The sequence below is a fragment of the Macaca nemestrina genome, chromosome 18, assembly GCF_043159975.1.
Source record: "Macaca nemestrina isolate mMacNem1 chromosome 18, mMacNem.hap1, whole genome shotgun sequence".
Classification (NCBI taxonomy): domain Eukaryota; kingdom Metazoa; phylum Chordata; class Mammalia; order Primates; family Cercopithecidae; genus Macaca; species Macaca nemestrina.
In genome coordinates, this window is record NC_092142.1 from 65562082 (window position 1) to 65586378 (window position 24297).

The 24297-nt window shown below is 45.7% G+C and overlaps 2 protein-coding genes across 14 annotated transcripts in view; one reads left to right on the forward strand and one right to left on the reverse strand.

Moving 5' to 3' along the window:
- The window catches only part of LOC105491461 (thymidine kinase 2), a 54391-nt gene extending 33215 nt beyond the window's left edge, over positions 1-21176 (reverse strand). Inside the window, exons 1-3 of one of the 7 annotated variants that reach the window (XM_011757951.3) lie at positions 21121-21176; positions 18564-18603; positions 6378-6409 (exon numbers count right to left, since the gene is read on the reverse strand). In XM_011757951.3, coding sequence (XP_011756253.1) covers positions 6378-6409; positions 18564-18603 — 72 coding nt within the window. In that variant the 5' untranslated portion in view covers positions 21121-21176. Of the gene's footprint in view, positions 1-6377; positions 6410-6577; positions 6596-6639; positions 7120-7309; positions 7518-8930; positions 9192-18563; positions 18604-21120 lie in introns of those variants that run through there. The other 6 variants (XR_011616525.1, XM_071084681.1, XM_011757952.3 and 3 more) reach the window with 6 other exon arrangements.
- LOC105491462 (chemokine like factor) lies at positions 9986-24071 on the forward strand. 7 transcript variants are annotated; one of them, XM_011757956.3, is made up of 4 exons: positions 9986-10216; positions 15497-15655; positions 20643-20738; positions 23934-24071. In XM_011757956.3, the coding sequence occupies exons 1-4, from the start codon at positions 10139-10141 to the stop codon at positions 23940-23942; spliced, it is 342 nt and encodes a 113-aa protein (XP_011756258.1). In that variant the 5' UTR covers positions 9986-10138; the 3' UTR covers positions 23943-24071. The 7 variants fall into 7 exon arrangements, with proteins under 7 accessions (XP_011756258.1, XP_011756257.2, XP_070940791.1 ...); XM_011757955.3 differs by lacking the exon at positions 23934-24071 and adding an exon at positions 23737-23919; XM_071084690.1 differs by lacking the exon at positions 23934-24071 and adding an exon at positions 22489-23730.
- Positions 24072-24297: the final 226 nt, after the last annotated feature.

A 24297-nucleotide genomic window follows, 5' to 3' on the forward strand; every position in this document is an offset into this window, starting at 1 on the left:
CAGGAAACTGGCAAGGCCCCATTGTTAGTAATAACAGATAAGCTGATCCTCCCCGAGTGGCAGGCTCAGGTTGGTCCCCCAAGACCAGACCCTCCTTTACGTCAACTCCTAAACCATACACAGCTTGTCTGCCCAGCCCAGCTCTGCCCTTCCCTAGTTCAACCCCACAGACTGTTAGATTTTAGGCCTAAGTGTCCTGCCTCCTTAACGAGAGCCTAAGCGATGGCTTTGAGGCTAGGAAACACATACATGTTATCTAGAATCGAATTCACTGCTTTACAGAAAAAAAAGCACTTGGTCACTGACTGGAAATTATTAGGAAAGGAGAGAAGAAAAAAAGAGCAAGGACTTTGTTAAGCACCTTGTCACAGGCCAATCCCTGAGACAGGTAACACACCATTATCATATGTAACCTCACCAAAACCTGAGAAGGGTAAGTCCTAACATTTTTCACAGAAAAGAAAAATTTTTGAGGCTTGTAGAAGACAATAAAGCAAGGACAGCTTGAACCTAGACTCTGCTCACACTGACTGCACCTGGGAGGGAAAGGGGGTCATGGCACTAGTGCGAGGGGCCGGAAACAGCCATCTGAGGCCTACCTATACCAAAAACCAAGAAGCATCCTAGAAGTAACTCATCTTAGGGAGAGAAGGTATTCCAGGCAGCGGTTCTCAGCTCCGGCTATACACTAGGACCACCTGGGACCTTTTAAAAATCTCTACAGGGATGCCACGGCCCAGACCAATTACACCACAATCTCTAGACTGAGACTCAAGCCTCAGTAACTTTTTTTTCTTTGAGATAGTTTCGCTCTTATCGCGCAGGCTGGAGCAATGTCGCAACCGCGGCTCACTGCAGCCTCCACCTCTGGGTTCAAGCCATTCTCCTGCCTCAGCCTCCCGAGTAGCTGGGATGACAAGTGCCCACCACCACACCTGGCTAATTTTTTGTATTTTTAGTAGAGACAGGGTTTCACCATGTTGGCCAGGCTGGTCTCAAACTCCTGACCTCAGGTGATCCACCCACCTCAGCCTCCAAAAGTGCTGGGATTACAGGCGTGAGCCACCATGCCTGACCAACTCTCAATAACTTTTGGGGGGCTTTTGTTTGTTTGGTTTTGTTTTTTTTTGTTTTTTTTGTTTTTTTTTTGTTGTTGAGACGGAGTCTCGCTCTGTCGCCCAGGCTGGAGTGCAGTGGCCGGATCTCAGCTCACTGCAAGCTCCGCCTCCTGGGTTCACGCCATTCTCCGGCCTCAGCCTCCCGAGTAGCTGGGACTACAGGCGCCCGCCACCTCGCCCGGCTATTTTTTGTATTTCTTAGTAGAGACGGGGTTTCACCGTGTTAGCCAGGATGGTCTCGATCTCCTGACCTCGTGATCCGCCCATCTCGGCCTCCCAAAGTGCTGGGATTACAGGCTTGAGCCACCGCGCCCGGCCGGTTTTGTTTTTTTTGAGACAGAGTTTTGCTCTTGTTGCCCAGGCTGGAGTGCAATGGTACAATCTCAGCTCACCGCAAACTCCGCCTCCTGGGTTCCAGTGATTCGCCTGCCTCAGCCTCCTGAGTAGCTGGGAATTACCGGTGCCCGACACCACGCCTGGCTAATTGTTGTATTTTTAGTAGAGACGGGGTTTCTCCATGTTGGTCAGGCTGGTCTTGAACTCTGACCTCAGGTGATCCTCCTGCCTCAGCCTCCCAAAATGCTGGGATTACAGGCGTGAGCGACTGCACCCGGCCAAGCCTCAGTAACTTTTAAAGCGCTCCAGGCGAATTTCAATGTGCAGGCAAGGTTGGGCACCACAAGGCTGGAGCAGAGCTTCTCCACGTCTAGTCCACAGACGCCTGCTTCAGATGCACCAGAGGAGCTGGTTAAACACGAGGTGGCACCAGGTAGCATCCAGACCCTCTAAATCAGACTCTGGGCTTGAGCCCCTGATCCTGTGGCCCAGTGATTCTGACCAAGTTCTGCTCAGCCAGGCACTGCTGATGACACAGGCCCAGTGGCTCTGGCTCCAGCAGATGGCCACAGGGAACGGGCAGCTTCAATACGTAAGAAGACAAATTGGCCCGTGAGAACACATGACAGACATCCTCCAGGGGCACACACAGTCAGAGAGGGGCCCGGCTGCTGCACAGAGGCCTCTTCCTCTGCACTCAGGCTGGAGGCACCCAGAGAAACCTGGGCAACGTGGTAACTTGCCCAAGTGCCAGACCTGGCAAGGGAAGAGTCAGAGTTAGAATTCACATCCAGGCCGCTTCTCACAACTCCTGATGGAGTCTCAGTCACACCTCACATAAACACCAGGTCATAGTGGGCCGTCTCACACCACTCCACTAAAGTCTCCCCAGCAACTAGAACTCTGTCAGCTGGTAGAGAAGGTTCCTCCTGCCTTGATCCTAACAGGTATCCAGGAGACACAAGGCCACTCTCCCATCCTGGGTCCCTCCCAGCCCACTCCTTTCGAGCCCCGAACTACAAAATGAACCCAAGGGAATGAACAAAAGGGCATGAAAAGACCCCATTAGGGCACTAATGGATTTAATTTTTTTACTGTTCTTTAAAGAAAACTTTTCCTCTTCCTAGATCTATAAAAAGAGCTCAATCTAGACATCATTCTACATAGCCTTTTTTCTTTCCTGTTCATTGCAGCATTTTAACAGGTTGTTCAGATAAGCCCTTCTCCCAGAAACGTGTTCCTATTCCCAGCATGAAATCCTGAAGAATTGGTGAATGTCAGGCCCTGAATGAGCTCAGCCAATCTGCCCTCCGGTTTAGAGCAGGCAACACAGGAAGAATCTCACAAAGTTCCCCTGAAATGGAAGGGGGAACAGGAAGCAAGCAAAGGGAGTCTTTACATTTCTTTTTAAAGTGATGTCTAAAAATATTATAAGAGGAGTGCATGCCCATTGAAGAAAATACAGAAAATCAAAAAGGAGAAACTATCACCATAATCCCAATACTAAGAGATAAACCCCATGACATGTGAGCATATTTCATGCCAAATATTTTCTATGCAGTCCTCATCTTTGAGCACGTTTCAACTGCTTATTGAAGGCCTATGCTGTGCCAGGTACTGTGTACTCAGGACCCCGTTGCAACGGCCAAAGAGCTCATGAGTGTGTGGAGGAAAGCAATAAGAAACTGTGAAAAGGAGATGGTCCCCATGCTATGGAAGCACATGGCCGGCCTGGCCCAACGCTCTGTGACTGCACTACAATTTATCTCCATTTTCCTCTGCTGTGAGGCCTTGAGTCCAATTTTCCATGATTATAACTGAAACTGTGACGAGCCATCTATCCCTATTATAAATAACAATATTTAATCTTTTCTAAAAATGGAAATTAAGCATTCTTGTGCTAAGAAATACATTCTCAGTGGCCAGGCACAGTGGCTCAGGCCTGTAATCCCAGCACTTTGGGAGGCCGAGGCAGGGGATTATTTGAGGGCAAGAGTTCGAGACCAGCCTGGCCAACATGGTGAAACCCTGTCTCTACTAAAAAAACAAAAATTAGCCAGGAATGGTGGCATGTGCCTGTAGTCCCAGCTACTTGGAAGGCTGACATGGGAGGATCACCTGAGCCCGGGAAGTCGAGGCTGCAGTAAGCCGTGATTGTGCCACTGTCCTCAAGCCTGGACAACGGAGCCAGACTTTGTCTCAAAAAATAAAAAATAAAAATAAAATAAAATTAGATTGTAGTGGTGTTTACTCTGTAGTGCTGTTTACTCTGCAAATTTACTAAAAATCATTGAATTACACACTTAAAACGGGTGAATTTTGTGGTATGCAAATTATAACTCAGTAAAGCTGTTTTAAAAAGGAACCCAGCTAATTTCATTTAACATTCAAATAACTAAGGGAAGACACTTTTACCCCATCACACCCCAAACTCTCTCTTACATGCTCCTTGTTAACCCCACAACTATCTCTTAACTAGACTGAGAATTTCGGCATTAATGTTTATATTTCTTTCCTGTTTGTTTCCTAAGGACAGTTTTTTTTTTCTTTCATTTGAATCACACTTCATATACTTTTATTGGTTTTGTTATTATTTTTTTTCATCTTTTACATAGTGAGTGCCTTCCCAGGTCACTATTTTTCAAAAACATGGTTTTTAATGACTTTATATATTCCATTACATAAGATCTGTCACGATTTATTGAACTCCTTACTATTTGATTTTTTTTTTTTTTTTTTTTTTTTTTGAGACAGGGTCTTGTTCTGTTGCCCAGGATGGAGTGCAGCAATGCAATAACAGCTCACTGCAGCTTCGACCTTCCAGGCTCAAACAACCCTCCCACCTCAGTCTCCCGAGTAGCTAGGACTACTGGTGCACACCACCATGCCCAGCTAATTTTTTTTATTTTTTGTAGAAACAGCATTTTCCCACGTTGCCCAGGCTGGTCTCAGACTCCTGAGCTCAAGTGATCTTCCCACCTTGGCCTCCCGAAGTGCTGGGATTACAGGTATGAGCCATTAGGCATGGCCCTGTTGGATATTGTTCTGTCCAGCTATTTTATTAAAAAATTTTGTTGTGATACTCAATTATTTGATATTGTAAACTGTGCCATGTGATGGCTGCACTATCCACCCAGACACCGTCAACACTCTGGACATCTCTCCTCACCCAGCAATACCAGTCAACCAACCAACAACTCCCCTAGGCCCTGCTTTCCCACTCAGCTGCAGGCTGTGTGCCATCTCTAGTTTACTTAAGGTCTCTCTCCTTCCAGTCTGGCCCAGCTGGGCCCTCCACTCGTGGTCCCTCACATCGCTCCCTGAGAGGCAACCTGGATGGTGCTGGGTGGGGGTAAAGCCCTTCAGTGACTCTGGGTTTTAAGACCTATTCACAGTCCCTCTGCACCTATCCTCCAGCCCTCCCCAGCTGCCTCTCTAGGGACTGGCCACATGCCCAGGCCTGCAGGTTCTCTTTCTTCTGTGACTTGTACCTGTTACAACACTCCTGCCTCAAACTCTCCTCCATCTCCCAGCAGGCAATAAGGCGCTGCCCAAAGCTCCTCTCAGTCATCAGCCCCCCTACTCACTGCTGTTCTAGTTCCACCATTCTCCTAGTTACTGCTGTCTCCCTCATCAGACAGACCTCCCCCATCAGACAGACCGCAGATTCCCAAATGTCAGGGCTGTTTGACTGCCAGGTCCCCAGGTCCTAGCCCAGTGCCTCCCACAAAGGAGCTCACAGGACTTGAGTGGTTACAAACAGTCCTGAGCCTGAATGCAGGCTCCATACCACTTTCTATGAACTAGCTACTGTGTGTCTGGGGGCACATCAAACCACACCCAAAAAACACAGAGAACAGACCCAGCTCACATCAATGCTAGCTCAATAACTAATAAATAGCCAGGCACAGTGGCTCACACTTGTCATCACAGCTACTCAAGAGGCTGATGCCAGAGAATCACTTGAGCCCAGGAGCTGGAGGCCAGCCTGGGCAACGCAGCAAGACCCTGTCTCTTAAATATATAAACAAACAATAATACATTAATTACCATCCAGCTCAACTTTGCATTTCCCTCCCCTTCTATGGCACCTGCTGGCATATCCTTCTCCTAATTTCAATAAACTTCCACAAATCTCAAGCATTTCAATCCTTTCTGTGTGATTTCACTACTTCCCAAGAGCTCTCTATCACCCTGAGCACCCTGGGGGCCTGCCCACACTGTCTACCCTCTGCAGATCCCAGCCACGGTACTCCTGCCGCCACTTGCCTAGCCACCCCCTTTCCAGCCACAGGAGCTAAGAACTTTCAGTTCTCTTAAGGAATTGAGCCTTGGTTGGTGACCAAAATATCACTCCCTACCCCAGCCAGTAAAGCACCCAACATCCCGGTGGACACCAACCTGACCCTCCTTTGACCTTCAACCTCACACTAGTCACAGCCCCAGCCCAGAGCCAGCATCTCAAAGCCACCCTGATCCCTGAACCCACATATGTTGACCCTCAAGGTTTCTCTCTGATCCCCTGCCCACCCATCAGTCTCAGCACTGGGGGGAGAGGGTGGTGGTCGATAGAGCTTCCCTCACATCTGAGCTGCCCAACCCAGGATGAAACTGACCTTCCCCATAACACAATGAGGGTTTTTCAAATACTTTCACAATCATCCCTTAAGCTTTAACCAAATCTACCTGAAGGATACAAATACTTGTGCGCTCCTACCTGTGCAGACTCTGGGGAAAGATACAAGAAATTGGTAACAGAGGTGGCCTCCTGGGAGGGTGACAGATTTCCTTCTCCCTGGAGATTCTCTTGTATTTTTGCTTTTTACTCTGGAATGTATTTTTGCTTTTTACTCTGCTTTTTTCTCTCTCTTCTTCAAAAAAATAAATATTATCCTAGACAGTACACATAAAAGAGGGACTTACCACGGATTTTTTCTCTTTTTCCCGTTCTTTATCTACAAAAGAAAGGAAATCAGTTTTTAAACTCACTTGTAAATAACTCTCCTCTGCCCTAATTTGCTACATGACCACAAAAACACTAATTTTTATGCTCACTCCCTGGCCTAAAAATATTTTCCATTTTGGGCGCCCTCCAAGGTTGGAGGCGCGCACCACCGTCTCACCGATGTGCCGCCCTGGGCTGCGGCTGCGTGGGTCCCCAGTGTGCTCGAGTTCTTTCACTTACTACATTGTACTTTGTATTTTCCACGTTATCTATTTAGATCTTCACAGACTGGGTGTTAAGCAAGTGGAAAGGCAGAGCAGCCTCCACTCGCGGTGCACGAAGAAGAGTGGGCGGCGGGCATGGGTTTCGGCCTGGGACGCAGGTGCTCCTCTAGGCCCAGGGCGGGCATCGCTGCCCATCCACCCCACAGGAGGTTCTCTCAACAGCCATATGGCGGACACCAGAACCCGGGTGTAAGAGTGACCCGTTTCTGAGTGGGTCCCCACTCCCGGGGAGGGCAGGAGAGCGCCGGGGGCGTAACCCCCTCCCCTACGCTGGCACCAGAGTGTGAGAAGAATCGGCTTAGGGCAGCTCCCAGTCCCCATCGCCCCCAAGGTCGAAAGAATCGGGCCAGGAAACGGGTCGGGGGACCCGAGGTTGGGCTGCTCTTTAACGCCTCTCTTCCCATCCCAGAACAAGAACCGGGCGCAGAACCCCATCCCCCCCGCGCTCGCTGCGGTCTAGCGCCCGTGTAACTGCCGATGGCTGTCCCCGCCCCCGCCGCAGCGGGGGAGGAAATCCCGCGCCTCGGAGGAGGCGCTTCGGGCTCGGGTGGGTTCCGGGAGCCCAGGAACCGGGAGTAGGTGGGCACATAGGGGCTCCTGGGAGGCGGGACCAAGACGCGCGTTACCCGAAGGCCAGGCCCCGCGCTGCACCCTCCGCGACCCGGGGCCTGAGGCCGGGCTCCCGGGGCTTCCCGGCCCAAAGCAGCGCAGCGCCAGGGCGGCCCAGCCCCGCAGCGGCCGCAGCAGCATAGCTGGGCGAGAAGATCCAGAGGCCCTGGAGAGTGGATCCAGAGGCCCGGGCTTCCTTCCTGTGAGAGTCGGCGCGGGCTACTGCTCGTCCAGCCCTTGCGCGCCGCCTGGATCCCGGCGCCTGGCCCTTAAAGAGACCCGGTCACATTTCATCTTCTCAGCGAGAGGAGAAATACTCCAACGGAGAGGTTCGCCGCTGGCAGCCAGAAGCCTTCCCACTGCTAGGACGCTGGCAGAACGCACCCATAACTTGGCAACACTGGGAGGATGGATGGCACATAATACCAGTGACTGATGGGTTGATTAATGATTGCAGATTACTTAATTGAACACCTTCTGTAATCAGACTCCTGGCACACACTCATGTCACTTATTCCTCCCAACAACCCTGCATATAGATATTGTCTCTCCCATTCTTCGAGCTTGTCCTCAGAGAATTAGGTAACTTGTTCAAATGGTCAGAAGCAACAGATATAATTCCTTGCTCTACTCTTTCCCCTCTTCTCACTACTGCACTTGCCTAGTCTTTTTACAAAGTAAATTTTTTGGCCCAGGCGCGGTGGCTCACACCTGTAATCCCAGCACTTTGGGAGGCCGAGGAAGGCGGATCACCTGAGGCCAGAAGTTCGAGACCAGCCTTGGCCAACATGGCGAAACCCCATCTCTACTAAAAATGCAAAAAGTAGCTGGGTGTAGTGGCGGGCCCCTATAATCCCAGCTACTCAGGAGGCTGAGGCAGGAAAATCGCTTTAACCTGGGAGGCGGAGATTGCAGTGAGCCGAGATCGCTGCACTGCACTATGGCCTGAGCAACAGAGGGACACTTCGTTCCCCCTGCCAAAAAAAAAAAAATTTTTTTTTTTAATGATCAAGCGGCTGGGCGCGGTGGCTCAGGCCTGTAACCCCAGCACTTTGGGAGGCCGAGGAGGGTAGATCACTTGAGGTCATGAGTTCAAGACCAGCCTGACCAACATGGCAACACACTGTCTCTACTAAAAATACAAAAATTAGCCAGGCGTGGTGGCGCAAGCCTGTAATCCCAGCTACTCAGGAGGCTGAGGCACGAGAATCACTTGAGTCTGGGAGGCAGAGGTTGCAGTGAACTGAGATGTGCCACTGCAATCCAGCCTGGGTGACAGAGACTACGTCTCAAAAAAAAAAAAAAAAAAAATCAGCAGCATTCATTAAGGGGTGAAGCTAGAATTCCAGCCCATTTCTCTTGCTTGGCAGCTGGAGCTCTTTCCTCTAAACTTTGACAGTTCCAACGTCTAGACTCTAAACGCACTAGATCCCTCCAAAGGACGCAACCAAATATTCCAACTGGACAGACAAGTAGGGGCTAGGAAGGAAGCATGTGAATTCCATCATACTCAGCAAAAATTCAGCCCAGATGTGGAGTCACAGTGTATTAGAATTCAACAGGCCCAGGTCCAGTAATCAGAGCTGTTGCCACTCTTGACTCTGAAGGGTCCAGTGCTTGCGTGGAAGGGTTTCTTACCTCTCCCAGGAGGGCACAATACTGGCAATCACCTCTAGGCAGGGAGAAGGTAGTCATTTGCCTCTAGATCTGTTGCCTCATTTTGTGCTTCCTGCATATCTGCCACACACCTAGCAAGTGTGCTCTCCGTAAATAAACTTCAGGATTAAGGCCATTTTTGAGTGATTTGTGATGAAGCTGTTGGAGGTAACTGCTGATCAGATTTAAAGGAATGAAATGGACTGAAGCTGAGATGGGCAGGATCCAAACAGATCTGAATGAACTAGGGTGACGGCAGAATTATCCAAGATAGAATTTAAATCACATAAGAGGAGAGACATATACTTCCCATCCCTAAAAAGGAATGCCCCAAGACGGTGGCTTCATGGGAGCACTTGAGAAAACATGAATTGAAGTATCTCAAGGGACTCAGGCTGTTCCACGGAAGAACGAGTACCAGTGGGAGGCAAAAGTAAAAATACGCAGAACAAGTCCAGACTGTGATGCCCTGGGGGCTTGGATAGGACCTGAGGCTGCACACATTCTGCACCAACTATGTGCCAGAACCTGGACCCTGCAGGGAGAGCAGCAGACCAGTCCCTGCTTTTGTAGAATTTGCATTTTTATGATATACGTCAGCTAGCAATAAATGCTGAGAAGTGATGGTGGCTGCTCTACACGGGATGACCAAGGGAGATCCCCTTTAAGGAGGTGATATTCACGATGCCCAAGGTGTTGGGAGATGGGGCCGCCATTTCTAGACCTCCCTCCCTCTCCTCTGCTCCCCACCCTGGGAGGGCTTCTCGACAGGAAGACTCCTCAGGAAAACTAGAAGGCTGCCGTCATTAACGCCAGGCCAGAACAGGGCGGGCGAACAGGGCGGGCTAACAGGGCGCTAGCCGGCGTGCCCACCTCTAGGTCCGCTAATGTGTGCCCACCTCCAGGTCCGCTAATGTGTGCCCACCTCCAGGTCCGCTAAAATACTACGCAACAACTAAAAGACAGGAGGAGCCAGAGCTGCCGGCCCAGAGATGCCGTGGGGGCGCATGCGCGAGAGCGACCGCGGCGCCGTGCGCATGCGCGCGGGAGAGCGGGAAGTCCAGCTGGACGAGAAGTCTAGGAGGGCGGTGCTCCGCCGCGGCGGCCGTTGCTGTAGCTGCGCAGAACCTACTCGGGCAGCGTGCTGAGAAGAGTTGAGGAGAACTGCGGCTGCTCGGTCTGCAGGCGCGATGGCTAACGTGCAGCCGAAAATAAAACATCGCCCCTTCTGCTTCAGTGTGAAAGGACACGTGAAGATGCTGCGGCTGGTGAGGCCCCGCCGCGGAGGGCGGGAGGCTGTTGAAGCTGCTCGGGGGGCGGGAGATGTGGGTATGAAGTGCAAAGCTGAACGCCCTGTTTGCTTTTCAGCCTCGCTTTGATCAAGATTGAAAGGCAAGGCACGGCTTCGTGAGGGAAGAAGGAGAGAGATACGGCACCGTCCTCCCCTTAGGAGGGTTTAGGGACACACATTCATGAAAACCAGAGAGGGTGGGGCGCCGTGGCGCACACCTGTGGTCCCAGCACTTTGGGAGGCCAGGACGGGAGGATCGCTTGAGCCCAGGATTTCGAGGCTGCAGTGAACCTTGATCGCACCACTGCACACAAGCCTAGGCGACAGAGAGATCCTGTCTCTTTAAAAACAAAAACAAAAACAAAACAAAACAAAACCTTTTTTTTTTTAATGAAAAATCCACAGACCAGGTACCCCGGTTACCAGGTGAGACAGCTGCAGTTACACCTCTCAGAAACCCACAAGATTTGAAAGGAAAAAAAAAGCCTCAGGGGTTTTGGGAAGTGTTATGTGGACTTCTATAAGACAAACGTTTGATGTGATTGAGTTCAAGGCTGATACAACCCAGAACCAGGACAAAGAGAGAACTGCTCGTTTCTAGCAGCAGACTTCCTACCGGGAGCACTGCAGTCGCTTCTGAACAGTTTGGAGAAAGTTGATCATTTGGAGAGAAGTGACCTAGCTAGTTAGAGAAGTGGAAACTGTCCTAGTTGAAGGAATCTATCCTAGAAACTCATCATTGAAGGAATTCACGGAGAAACCTTAAAGGGAAGGAAAAAATAAATGGTTTTAAGTTTTAAAGAGTTGACATGGGAGAGGCAAAATGGAGATAGTTCAAAGTTACAAGGAAAACATTTCCAATTAATGTGAGGAGGAATCTTATATTGGGAGATCTCCCAAAACTAAATGGCCACTTGGGAAGGCAGTGCGTTCCCAGACAAAAATACCAGGCATAGGTGAGCACTTGGTGAGGATGTTATAAAGGAGACTTAAACTTAAGGTGAGCGGGTTGAACAAAGTGCATATAAGATCCTTCTCACACCAAAAGTCTGTGATTGTGAGAAGTAGCTTTCATATCATGTAAGTTGAGATACATAGGAGATTTAGAAAACAACTCTGGAGTCGAGGGAAGGAGAGATCACTTTTGATTGGGAGTAAATACTCAGGACAAAAGTGACGAGAAGGTCTGGGATCTTGAACACTGAAAAAGGAAACATCTTGAACGCTGAAGGGGGAACCATGTTCTGTGAGAATGGTTAGTTTTTGACATATTAATTTCCTCAGCAAACCATTTGAATACTTACTATGGTCCAAACTCTGGGCTAGGAGCTGGAACAGCAAGGACAAACCAGGACAAAAATCCCTGACTCATAGAGTTCTTCAGTTTAGTTATGAGACAGACACATGAGCAGATAGTTAAGATACGTGATAAGGTGGAGATAGAACACAGAAGTGAGGCGTCTAACCAAGGAGATAGGTGTCAGAAAAAAACTCTTCCTAGAGCAATCTAGGGTTGGATCTAAGAGCCACCTGACTAAAGGCATGGAGGCAAAAAATAGCACAATTGCTGCAGAGAAATATAAGAAGTTGAGTGTTACCTTATTTATTCAAATAATCTGTGTAATGCATGTCATGTGCCAGGCACTGTTCCAGCCTCCTGAAAAATACTAGTGAACAAAAAACAAAGATCCCTGCCCTCGTGGAGTACACATACTGGGATGGGAGGGCAGAGGAGGCAAACACAATAAATTTTAGTATTCTAGAAGGTGGTATGTGCAGTGGAAGAAGAGAAAAGTAAAAGCCAGGTAAGGGAGTTTGTAAGGCGGGGAGGGAGTTGCAGAGAAAAGTTGCAATAATGAATAGAATTCTAGGCTTTGTTGAGATGACATCTGATCAAAGATTTGAGTGAGATGAGGGAGTTAGCTATGAGAATACCTGGAACAAGAGTGTTTGAAGCAGAGAAAATCCAGTGCAGTGTGGCCCTATGGCAGGAATGTGCGGGAAGGCATCAAGAAAGAGCAAGAAAACCAGCGTAACTGGACTGGGGTGAGTGAGTGAAGATGAGGAAGGTTTTAAGTAAAGTATATGATCTAACTTGTATTTTTAAAGTATACTAGGCCAGGCCCAGTGGCTCACCCTGTAATCCCCGCACTTTGGGAGGCCAAGGCAGGCAGATCATTTGAAGTTAGGAGTTCTAGCAGCCTGACCAACATGGTGAAACCCCATCTCTACTAAAAATACAAAAAAAATAAAAAATTAGCCAGGCGTGGTGGTGTGTGCCTGTAATCTCAGCTACTCGGGAGGCTGAGGCAGGAGAATCACTGGAACCTGGGAGACAGAGGTTGAGGTAAGCCAAAATCACCCCACTGCACTCCAGCCTGGGTGACAGAGTGAGACTCCCTCTCAAAAACAAACAAAAAACAATATAGCTGCTATGTTAACTAGATTGGTAGGGAAGGACAGAAGGGGATTGCTGCAGGGGCAAAGGTAGAACCAAAGAGACCAATTGTAGTAATCTGGACAAGAGATGATGATGGTGGCTGGTGGTAGCAGAGCAGGTAATAAGAAGTGGTCACATTTGGAATATAATATTTTGAAAGTAGCACCAACAAGATTTGCTGATGAGCCAGATGTGGGGTAAATGAAAGAGGAGTCCAAGACAGCTTCTAAAGTTTTTGGTTTAAGCAACTGGAAGGATGAGTCGCCATCCACTGAGATGAGACAGCCTATTGATGAAGCAAATGTGAAAAGAGGATCAGGAGTTTGATTCATGTGGATAAATTGTGAAGTAAGTCTTTTCTCAGGAAGTAGACAGGAGCCAAATTGTGGAAGATCTTGAAAACATGGTGAGAAGCAGGCTCTATTCTAAAGACCCTGGAGAGCCATTGAAGAATTTTAAATAGATGAAGAAATGCATAAACAAACCTGCATGTTAGAAATTTCGTCATGATAGTTCATGGAAAAGATGCTGATGGCAGTAGCTGTAAGGATGAAGAGGAGGGAGTGCCCAAAATGTTTAGGCATTAAGTGAGCAGGACCTGATTATTGATCAGTTGGGGAATGGGTAAGGACAGTGATCTTAGGTTCCTGGCATGGGTGATAAGGTAGATTGTGGTACCACCAGTTGAGGCTGTGAATCCAGGAGGAAGGGGCAGGATTTCAGCTTTAGACATGGTGAACTGAGATTCCTGTAGGTTATCCAGATAGGGATTCTAAATGGCTACTTAGGTGTGAAATGTGGGGACTGGACCTGGGTTAAAGACCCAGACTCATTGAGTGGAATGAGAATGACATAGGGGTTCACTAGGATAAGGAATGAAAAGTGTTCATTATAAAACAGCACCTCAAAGTACTGGAAAAAGAAAAAAACATTCATTAAATTTAGTATTTCTGAAATCACTGATATTAGCAAAGGCAATATCCATAGAGTGGTAATGTCTGAGATACTATTAGTGAGATATTTAAAAGATAACTGGAAACAAAGGCCAGGAGCTTAGGAAAGATGTAAGAACTGTAAATATAAATCACAGGAGAACCCAGTTTGACAGAAACCATAGAAAGGTTTAAGGAAATGGAATAATCACCAGTGCAAATTACCATGATGCAAAAAGGTTACAGAGGATAGGGACTGAAAAAGTGACCCTTCATTTCATAATCTGTGGGCTGAAGGCCTTGGTCCCATAGAGTAATTGGAGCAGTTTGAGATGATGTGTTGCTAATAGTAATTATATTAATTATAAAGAATGAAGTTACATAGTAACTAGTTAGTAATCAAACTGACCAATTTAGAAGTTTAAAAGAAGGGCATATTTATGCTAATAAAGTAATTGGAAGAATTATGAATAAGTAACCTATATGGACTTAAAGTTAAAATGAGTATGTATATGTTACCAGCTGACAGGATATTTTAAAAGTCGAGCCAGGGAAGACTCTTAACCAAACCATTTACCAACAGCACAGAGCTTTGGAGAGAACTTTATTTCCCAAGAACATTGACAGAACTCCCCTGGGACCCACCAGCTTAATTTTTTTTTCACTTAACATTGCCGTGTTCTGTATCTTCATTTGGAAATGAAGAAATTTCAGAGTTGTTTTTTTTTTTGTTTTTTGTTTTTTGTTTTCCACTTAAAATAGCATAGATTCTGATTGCATTGTTTAGGTAGAAGTGTATAAAAAGTGGTACTTTGATAATAAAGCTGTTAAACATCAGAATTGTTTTTCTCTGACAATTGTTTTTGTTTTTGTTTTTGAGACAAGGTCTGGCTCTGTCACCCAGGCTGGATGAAGTGCAGTGGTGTGATCTCAGCTCACTGCAACCCCCGCATCCTGGGTTCAAGCAATTCTTCTGCCTCAGCCACCTGAGTAGCTGGGATTACAGGCGCCTGCTACCACACCTGGATAATTTTTGTATTTTTAGTAGAGACAAGGTTTCACTATGTTGGCCAGGCTGGTCTCAAACTCCTGACTTCAGGCGATCCGCTTGCCTTGGCCTCCCAAAGTGCTGGGATTATAGGCATGAGCCACCGTCCCTGCCCTGACAATTTGTTTTGAACTTTGCTCCTCAGTATTTTTCTGGCAACATTCTAAGTTTAAATCTGACAGTAGACTCCAGATTGTTAAGAATTAAGGAGTGATAAATGGATGGTAAGAAATTATAGACAGCCAGTATACAGACTTTTTGAGGAAGCATAACAACAATAGAAAACAAAACAAGGGTTTCTGTGGAGAGCAGGATAAAAGGAAAGAGTATGTGTGTATATATTTTTAAAGAAGACAACTGAGATGTTTCTAGGATGATGAGAAAAGGAGCTAGCAGAGGATGGATTGAAAGTACAAGAGGGAATGGAGGTATTTGGTGGAAAAAGATCAAGAGAACTGATGTGGGAAGTGATGGTGTCAGAAGCACAAGAGGAATAATTAATTAGACTTAAAATAGAGAGGAATACTCAGTCCTCTAAAAGACAAAGAGAAGTCAATATCCATACACTCTAGCCATGGCTGTTTTATATGTGTGTGTGTATGGCAGAAACCCCAGTATCTGGTTATTTTTGTTTATTTGGAGATGAGGTCTCATTATATTGCCCAGGCTGGTCTTGAACTCCTAGCCTCAAGCGATCCTCCTACCTCAGCCTCCCAGAATGCTGGGATTACAGGCATGACCCACTGTGCCCAGCCTATTATTTTAGAAATTATCATTTTTACATTTTAAATTTGTATTCAGTTGTCACTGAATAAATCATGGGTTTTTTTCTTCTAGGCACTAACTGTGACATCTATGACCTTGTTTATCATCGCACAAGCCCCTGAACCATATATTGTTATCACTGGATTTGAAGTCACCGTTATTTTGTTTTTCATACTTTTATATATACTCAGACTTGATCGACTAATGAAGTGGTTATTTTGGCCTTTGCTTGTAAGTGTTCAGTTTCATCCTTAAATTTTACTTTTTCCTACCATAATGAGATATTTTAATGAACTCTGTTTTTTGTTTCTCTTAAACCCTTAAGGTAATCTCTGATAGGCTTAGGAAGGAGGAGCCCTACCCATTGCTAGTGTGCCCTATATTGCCTTGTGAGAGGGTCTTAAGGATGCAGGGCAGCCACAGAGCATACCTTCTCTGTGCACATCTATCAGTAGATTCAGCTGACACTTCTGTTAGAATTCGCTTGGATACATCTTCTGAAGAAATTTAAATTTAGGACCATGTTAATAAAATTATAGTGCTTTCTTAATCTTTATTACCAATTTGAATGCATGTTAATATGGCCTCAAAATTGGGATAGAGATGGAAACAGATACACAAGTGTCTATCCTTGCACATCCTTGGTCACTAAATGGAAAATCAAACTAATTGAAGAAGCTAATGTACAATGTTATCTCACTTGAAAATATCTGTAGTTATTAGTAAATAATGTTAGCACCTCTTATATTTCATAGTATATAGACTGCAACCTGCCATACTCATATCATTAGGAATAACTGCCCAGTGGAATGCCCAGATGGTTCTGAAAACTGTCAAATTGGACAGATTAAAGTTATTCGTTAAGATATATGCAGCCCCTCAGACTGGACTAGAAGCTGATTCTAAGAAAAACTGAGTGACTTCTCCTCTGTCCTCTTGCAAGTCTCATCCCCAGCATCCTGTCTCCGTAGATCTCCCTCCTAAACCCTCCTGCTGCCCTTCTCTTTGGCTGTACTAATTGCTGCCATGTCTTCCTCGGCTGCACTGGTCTCATCCTCTTGGATGCCACAGTGCTAATATCCAAGCTGATAATTCGTATTAACAAGAAGAGACTTCAGAGTTATTCTTAAACCACAAGCATGCCTTTAAATGATACCTTCTGGAACCAACTTCAAGGCCAGTGGCAAGCATTTCAGGCAAATCATAAACTAAAGTCCTAAAAGGGAAAAGCTGGGAAGTAGGATATTCATAGCACCTCTCAAAACTATTTGATCTACACTTCAGGGCTGGACTTGGTTGGAGGGAGGTCTAGGAAAAGAGATTGCAAAGTCTTCCTCAGTTGGACCTCATTTAGTGGCAGAAAGGGTTAAACTAAATTGTTCTAAAGATTTCTTCAAGAAGATAATGAACACTGGTCCACATCCTCTTTGTCTTGCATAGTTGCTCTTCACACTCTGCTTCTCTAGAGTTTAATAAAACTAACACATTTTAGCCTTTCTTTTTCTCCAAACATAATTCCTTGGAGTTTCTTACATGTCCCAGTAATAAACCTAGAGCCGGGAGTGTAACAGAATAGACTGAGAGAGAGTAGCTTATATGTAGCACACTAAAAGGAATAGTCCCCGGCCGGGCGTGGTGGCTCAAGCCTGTAATCCCAGCACTTTGGGAGGCCGAGACGGGCAGATCACGAGGTCAGGAGATCGAGACCATCCTGGCTAACATGGTGAAACCCCGTCTCTACTAAAAAAAAAAAAAAAAAAAAATACAAAAAACTAGCCGGGCGAGGTGGCAGGCGCCTGTAGTACCAGCTACTCGGGAGGCTGAGGCAGGAGAATGGCGTAAACCCAGGAGGCGGAGCTTGCAGTGAGCTGAGATCCAGCCACTGCACTCCAGCCTGGGCGACAGAGCGAGACTCCGTCCCAAAAAAAAAAAAAAAAAAAATAGTCCCCAAACCTCTAAGGATCAAACTTTACTGATATTTTATCTCTTAGAAATGGGGTGTTATATGGGTAACTAAGTTTTTGCCCCGTTACGAAACCCAGAATCCTTTCTGATCTTTATCTAATGAAATTATTTATTCAGTAAATGTTAAGTATTTGCTAATCCTAGATTCTGTAATTGGTTCTTTGGTAAGACAAAACAAAAATCTTGTATCTCAGAAACTTTAAATGCACCCAGAAAGCAACACAGAGAATAGGTGCTGTGATAGATATACACCTAGGATGGCATGGATGCAACCCAGCAAGGGAAAGGGACCAGATCACAATAGGCTGTGAAGAAAAATTGCCCAAACTGAGGGCTGAAGGATGAAACGTAGTTAGCAGATGACTGAGACAGGGAAGGGAAAGTGCTTTTCTGCTAGAAAAGCAGCAGCATATCTGAGGGTCTAGGTGGAGAAAGAGCATGACCCTCCAGGACCTGCAGGTGTATCTGAATGGTTGGGTATTAAGTTGTGAACAAGAGCCGGGACAAGAGTGAGGTTTGAGACAATGGGGTCAGGGCATACAAGGGTTTATGTGCTCTGGACTTTAACCCAAAGCCTAATGGGAGTTTTTGGGGGTTTTTAAGTAGGAGAGTGGCATGATCAGATGATCAGCCTCCATATCTTGAGAGGATACTGACAGAGGAAGAATATGTTTAAGGAAGGGTGCAGGAGAGCAGTATGTAATGAGTTTAGCTTGATAAATACAGATTTTAGTTACTTATGCGATATTCACATGGAGATGTTCAGAAATGGTGTGAAACTTAAGAGGAGCTAGAGCCACACTTTAGGAGTCACCTTGTGATGTTAACTGAGCTCGGACTGGCCAAAATGGCTCAGAAAGAGCATAGAGAGAGCTGAAGGTAAAACTGGGAAACGCCAACATATGAGATGAGATGTGGCCAGAAGAGTCTCTCTGTCTCTCTCTCTCTCTCTCCCCCGCCACCCCGGTGACCTTTTCCAGAGGAGTTTGCCTCCAGTGGGCAAGTGACAGGAAAGTTGTGGGACTGAGCAGGGAAGGAAAGAGACAACTAGAGGGGTCATCCCTGAGTTGAGGAAATATGGCCAGGGACAAATAAAAGTAATGAATAGAGTGAGGTCCCTGCAGAGTGGAATTGGAGCCAGAGCACAGGTGGAGAAGTTGCCTGGGGCTCTTACCTAAAGTGTAGGACACAGAGATGGCTGACTTCCAATTCATCTGTAGGTGGGGAAAAGGTAAGTTGTTAGTACTTCCATCTGCTAGCCACTGCCTTTGCTAACTAGGAGAGGGCTTGGTCATCTCCACTCAAATTGTCCCAAAGTTGTTGTCCCTGATACAGTCTGCAGAGCAGGCCTTCTCTGATTGTTCCCCCCAAGAGCCCCAAATGACAGAAAACAGAAAAAAATGAGTCAACCCATGGCTTTGAGGTGGTATCTAAGCATAGGCTCGGAATTCCTTTGAAATCCCTATTTTTGTAATTAAGTTTACATTCTACTCTGTGGCATATAGATGTTTCATTTTTAATATAAAAGAAATGGTCTAAATTACTCTTGAGGATCATTGGTGTTCCAGGGCAGGCATATCCTTTTTTTTCCCCCTGCGGTTCTCTGCCCTCCCTAGAACACTGCTTTGATCCAAAGCCATCTATAAACACTTGCCCAGATTGCTTACAGGAGGCAGGCTGCCTGTCTGAAGCAGGAGTATGGTCTGTTGCCTTTTGAAGCAGAGCAAAAAATCCAACACAAAAGAGAGTTAACCTAGAATAGTTGTCTCAGTGTCTCCTACAAATGAGAACTTTTTTCTTCCTAAGTATATCTGATCTTGCCCTGCCCCCATTGAACCTCTTCCTACTTTCTTCCTAATTGCTTTTCTAAATTACCAGAGTTTTGCAGTTTGCTATTTGTGTTATTCCTTCCCGCCTGTGGTTATCTGCAAACCATACATAAGCCTTTCTCAGCTAAACAGTTTACCTTTCCCACACTACACATCCATTTTAAAAATGTAAAATTGCACTTCTTGACATCACAGTTAAGAATGAAACTAATTTTTACTTTGTGAAAGTATTAAGCGAATGAGCTGTATCATCAGCAATAATAGCATAATTGGTCATCCATTGCTAGAGATGTCTGTGGGGATTTCCTGAAAATTACCACTTTCTCTTAAGTGTGTGCTATTTTAAGTTTTATTAATTGCCTTTTTTTTTTTTTTTTTTTTTTTTTGAGACTGAGTCTCAGAGTCTCGCTCTGTCACCCAGGCTGGAATGCAGTGGTGCAATCTCAGCTCACTGCAATCTCCATCTCCTGGCTTCAAGCAATTCTCCTGCCTCAGCCTCCCAAGTAGCTGGGACCACAGGTGCCCACCAGCATGCTTGGCTAATTTTTGTATTTTTTAATAAAGACAGAGTTTCACCATGTTGGTTAGACTGGCCTTGAACTCCTGACCTCAGGTGATCCAACCGCCTCAGCCTCCCAAAGTGTTGGGATTACAGACATGAGCCACAGCGCCCAGCATTAATTGCATTTCAGTAACTTAAAGTTTAATATACAATGTAGACTACTCTGCATTTTCTTATGTTATTAAAAATGAGCGGTTTTACTTCCCATGGCACCCCTTCTCCCTTAAACTTTCTACATAATACATCATCTACTTTATTTCCTAATCAGATGAATTTTCCCTCCAACTACATTTATGTTAAGTAAAAAAGAAAGAAAAAGCTTTTTAAGTAAGATTGGCATATTACAGGTAAAAGAAAACCACTAGGTGTCATTATAGACCAGATACTATCTAGGTATCATTTTACTGTGACATTTTGGTTTCCTGAAAGATATGTGCTAAATGAATTTGTTTAATAAAATGAAACTTTCAAAATATTTAGGAAGCTGACTCCTTTTGTTGAAACAGAGTCTCACTCTGTTGCCCAGGCTGTAGTGCAATGGCGTGATCTCAGTTCACTGCAACTTCTACCTCCCGGGTTTAAGCAATTTTTGTGCCTCAGCCTCCCGAGTAGCTGGGATTACAGGCATGTACCACCATGCCCGGCTAATTTTTGCTTTTTTAGTAGAGACGGGGTTTCACCATGTTGGCCAGGCTGGTCTCAAACTCCAGGCTTCAGGTGATCTGTCCGCCTCCCAAAGTGCTGGGATTACAGGCGGGAGCCAGTGCATTCGGCCTGCTGACTTTTGTTTTGTTTTGTTTTGTTTTGTTTAGCATTGCTTGGTAGTCTTCATGTAAGACTCAGCTTTATTGTGTGTTTTTAGGATATTATCAACTCAATGGTAACAACAGTATTCATGCTCATCGTATCTGTGTTGGCTCTGATACCAGAAACCACACCATTGACAGTTGGTGGAGGGGTAAGTGGAAGTCTTTCTGCTTTCTTTCTTCAGGTTTTATCAGAATGCAAATTTATTTGGAAAACAGATGTAAGAATAGAAAGCTATACTGTATTCATCCTTGAGATTCTTAGGCCAATATACAGTGCCTAGTGGCTCAATATTTTTGTCTGAATGCTTGCCCTGATTAACGTGAAGGAGTATGATTTTATACTAGAAGCAGAATTAACCCAATAAAGAGGTTCCTACAGATTTCTCATAGGTACGTAGGGCTACACTAGACCAACAAAAGCTACTGGAATCAGTTACAGCACTTAGCTCTGAGAAACCTGATACCAAGCAAAACAAAACAAAAAGATGGATGAGGTTCATAGCTCTCCCTTTTATAGAAAAGGATACATACCACTTGTTAAGATGAGAGACTGTTTTGAGCTCAGTTATTTCTTGTTCAGATCCTTCAGATAGAATATAATAGATGATGTCCTTACAGTAAGGGAACATTGGCAGGGCACCTTGCAACTAAAGGATCATTTTGAACACTGCTTGAAGAGAAGCAGATCCATTCCATCAGACTTCATCCTAGAAAGCAAGCCAGAAAATGACTCAGGTAATTTAGTTATAGTTCTATCTGATATTCTTCTGAGATTTCTCATACAAGGTTCAACATCACTTAGCTTTTCTAGGTTCTGACCTAAAGAAGTGAATTAGAAAGTTCTTAAATAAATCTTCTTACTTCCATGTTCTTTCATAGTATGAGTCACTTAGGAGAGTTCTCAGCCATATATGTCAGAACCCATGATTTTCATCTCCCTTAGGCCCTGAGCAGCTTCATGAGGAGTCAGAATTATTCTAGAAATGAGATAGCTCTGTGTCAACTTCCCCCAGTTGTTTTTGAAGATAATACACATCTTTCTACTATGAAGGAGGAGGGACCAGGCATAGGATTTACTTTCATTCACTTTTTTACTCGTTCATTAATTTGCTCATTTCTTAAGTGTACTTTGGCAGGGGCTGACAAAATATAGAGTTGTGCTGTTCAGTATAGTAACCATAGTTGCTAGGCAATGGGGCTACTGAGCACTGGAAATGTGGCTAGTCTAGTCTGAATCAAGATCAGCTGTAAGCATAAAAATACACATTGAATTTCTTTTTTTTTTTTTTTTTTTTTTTTTTTTTTGAGACGGAGTCTCACGCTGTTGCCCAGGCTGGAGTGCAGTGGCGCGATCTCGGCTCACTGCAAGCTCCGCCTCCCGGGTTCCCGCCATTCTCCTGCCTCAGCCTCCTGAGTAGCTGGGACTACAGGCGCCCGCCACCGCGCCCGGCTAATTTTTTGTATTTTTAGTAGAGACGGGGTTTCACTGTGGTCTCGATCTCCTGACCTTGTGATCCGCCCGCCTCGGCCTCCCAAAGTGCTGGGATTACAGGCTTGAGCCACCGCGCCCGGCCAATACACATTGAATTTCAAAGATTCATTACCCCCAACAAGGATTGTAGAATATTTTGTTAATAACTTTGTTGATTACATGTTAAATGATAATATTTTAGATATACTGAGCTAAATATATTAAAATCTATGACTTTTCTTTCTTTTTTTTTTTTTTTTGAGACGGAGTCTAGCTCTGTCACCCAGGCTGGATGGAGTGCAGTGGCGCCATCTCGGCTCACTGCAAGCTCCGCCTCCCGGATTCACACCATTCTACCTCAGCCTCCCGACTAGCTGGGACTACAGGCGCCCGCCACCACGCTGGCTAATTTTTTGTATTTTTAGTAGATACGGAGTTTCACTGTGTTAACCAGGATGGTCTCGATCTTCTGACCTTGTGATCTGCCCACCTCGGCCTCCCAAAGTGCTGGGATTACAGGTGGGAGCCACCACGCCTGGCTGACTTATTTTTTTCTTTATGTTGATAATGTGGCTGTTAAAAAATCTTTAATTATGTGGCTATGTTACATTGGTGACTCACATTATGCTGCTTTCAGACAGCACTGACTAGAGTGTGAGCCCTGTCCTCAAGTTGCTCGGAACCTAACACAGGAGACACAAGTGGAAACCGCTGTATATAAGTTGTTGACAGGGAGCTGCAGAGGGCAGAAAAGAGGAAACTACCTCTCTGGCAGTGGAATTGCTGTTTGCTGAGAATAAAGGAGAAAAAAAGAGAAGAGTTTCCAGGTAGAGGAGCCAATAGTGTACAGAGTGCTAGTCATGAAAAGATTGGTAGGAGGTATTCAGTGTGGTCAGAACCTAGGAGGCAGTGGCTTGAGACTCTAGGTGGAAAAGGAGACTGTGAGAGCCATGTCTGGAGCCAGGAAACCAAACTGCCTGACCACTGGATGAAGCTGACCAAACAGCATGCAAGGAATGGCACCCCCCTCCCCAACCGGGCACCAGCTCTCAGATAGCCATCAGAGAGTCTGAAGGTCCCCACGTGTTCTTGTTTATTGCTTTTATCTCAATTTTACTTTCTTAAGGCCCATTTAGAATCTTACCCCTTAAGCAGATGTAACCTAGCCTTTGAGAGTTCACTTTGGATCATCTTATTAAACTGATTAAAACATCATTCAGTTTTCTGGAGCTGCAGTCCCCATGATTTAATACTGAGCTGGTGTTAACTTTGACCTTTTCTTCTATAGAGTTTGTCAGTAGAGAAGTCAAAGAGTTGAACACTGAGGTTAGAAATATTGATAACTAAATATCCTCAGTAGGGCTTAAAAGAATACATGCAAGAGCAGGTCAAGAGATAAAAGCAAACAAATGAATTTCAGAGCCCACACTGCTTCATTATTTTTCTGCTCCCTTAAATTATCTTTTCTCTTTCTATAGGCAAGTATTTAGAAAACTTAGCAATGAAGAGAATAAGATGATCTCTGAAGTCTCTCCACGTTAGTATTAGGTGAAGCACAGGGAGAAATCCGAGTACCCTAGCAAGAGAGGAATCTGGTGGGCAGACCACTTAAAACTTGTGTGAACGGCAGGAGTGGGGACCATGGTTAGGGCAGTGATGCGTGTCTTTCTTTCCAGGTGTTTGCACTTGGGACAGCAGTGTGCTGTCTTGCCGACGGAGCCCTTATTTACCGGAAGCTTCTGTTCAATCCCAGCGGTCCTTACCAGAAAAAGCCTGTGCATGAAAGAAAAGTAGTTTTGTAATTTTAGATTACTTTTTAGTTTGATACTAAGTATTAAACATATTTCTGTATTCTTCCACATATTTTCTGCAGTTATTTTAACTCAGTATAGGAGCTGGAGGAAGAGATTTCCCAACTCTGCGCCCGGCTTAGAGCACTACTGTAACTTCCAAGGGAGCGCTGGGAGCAGCGGGATCAGGTTTTCCGGCTCCCCGGCCTGGGTGGCAGGGAAGAATGTGCCGGGATCCACCTCAGGGATCTTTGACTCTCTTTACCGCCTGGCTGGCTAGCAGCTCCGAGGGGTGGAGTTACAGAGATTTTGAGTTCTCAGGCTAGACGGTGGCATTGCACCCCCTGTGGCAATGAGGTGGCTGAAAGGCTGGGCTTGTCGGTGGGGCAGCGGGTGCTCGCGCCGGAGGGGTTGCCAACAGCCGTTGGGACGCGACACTGGTTCCCA

Bases quoted from the DNA above. Each gene is read 5' to 3' on its own strand.
- LOC105491462 (XM_011757955.3), top strand. From the start codon at position 10,139: ATGGCTAACGTGCAGCCGAAAATAAAACATCGCCCCTTCTGCTTCAGT. The intron at 15,656-20,642 runs GTAAGTGTTCAG...GTGTGTTTTTAG, and splicing joins GGTTATTTTGGCCTTTGCTT to GATATTATCAACTCAATGGT. The intron at 20,739-23,736 runs GTAAGTGGAAGT...CTTTCTTTCCAG, and splicing joins CATTGACAGTTGGTGGAGGG to GTGTTTGCACTTGGGACAGC.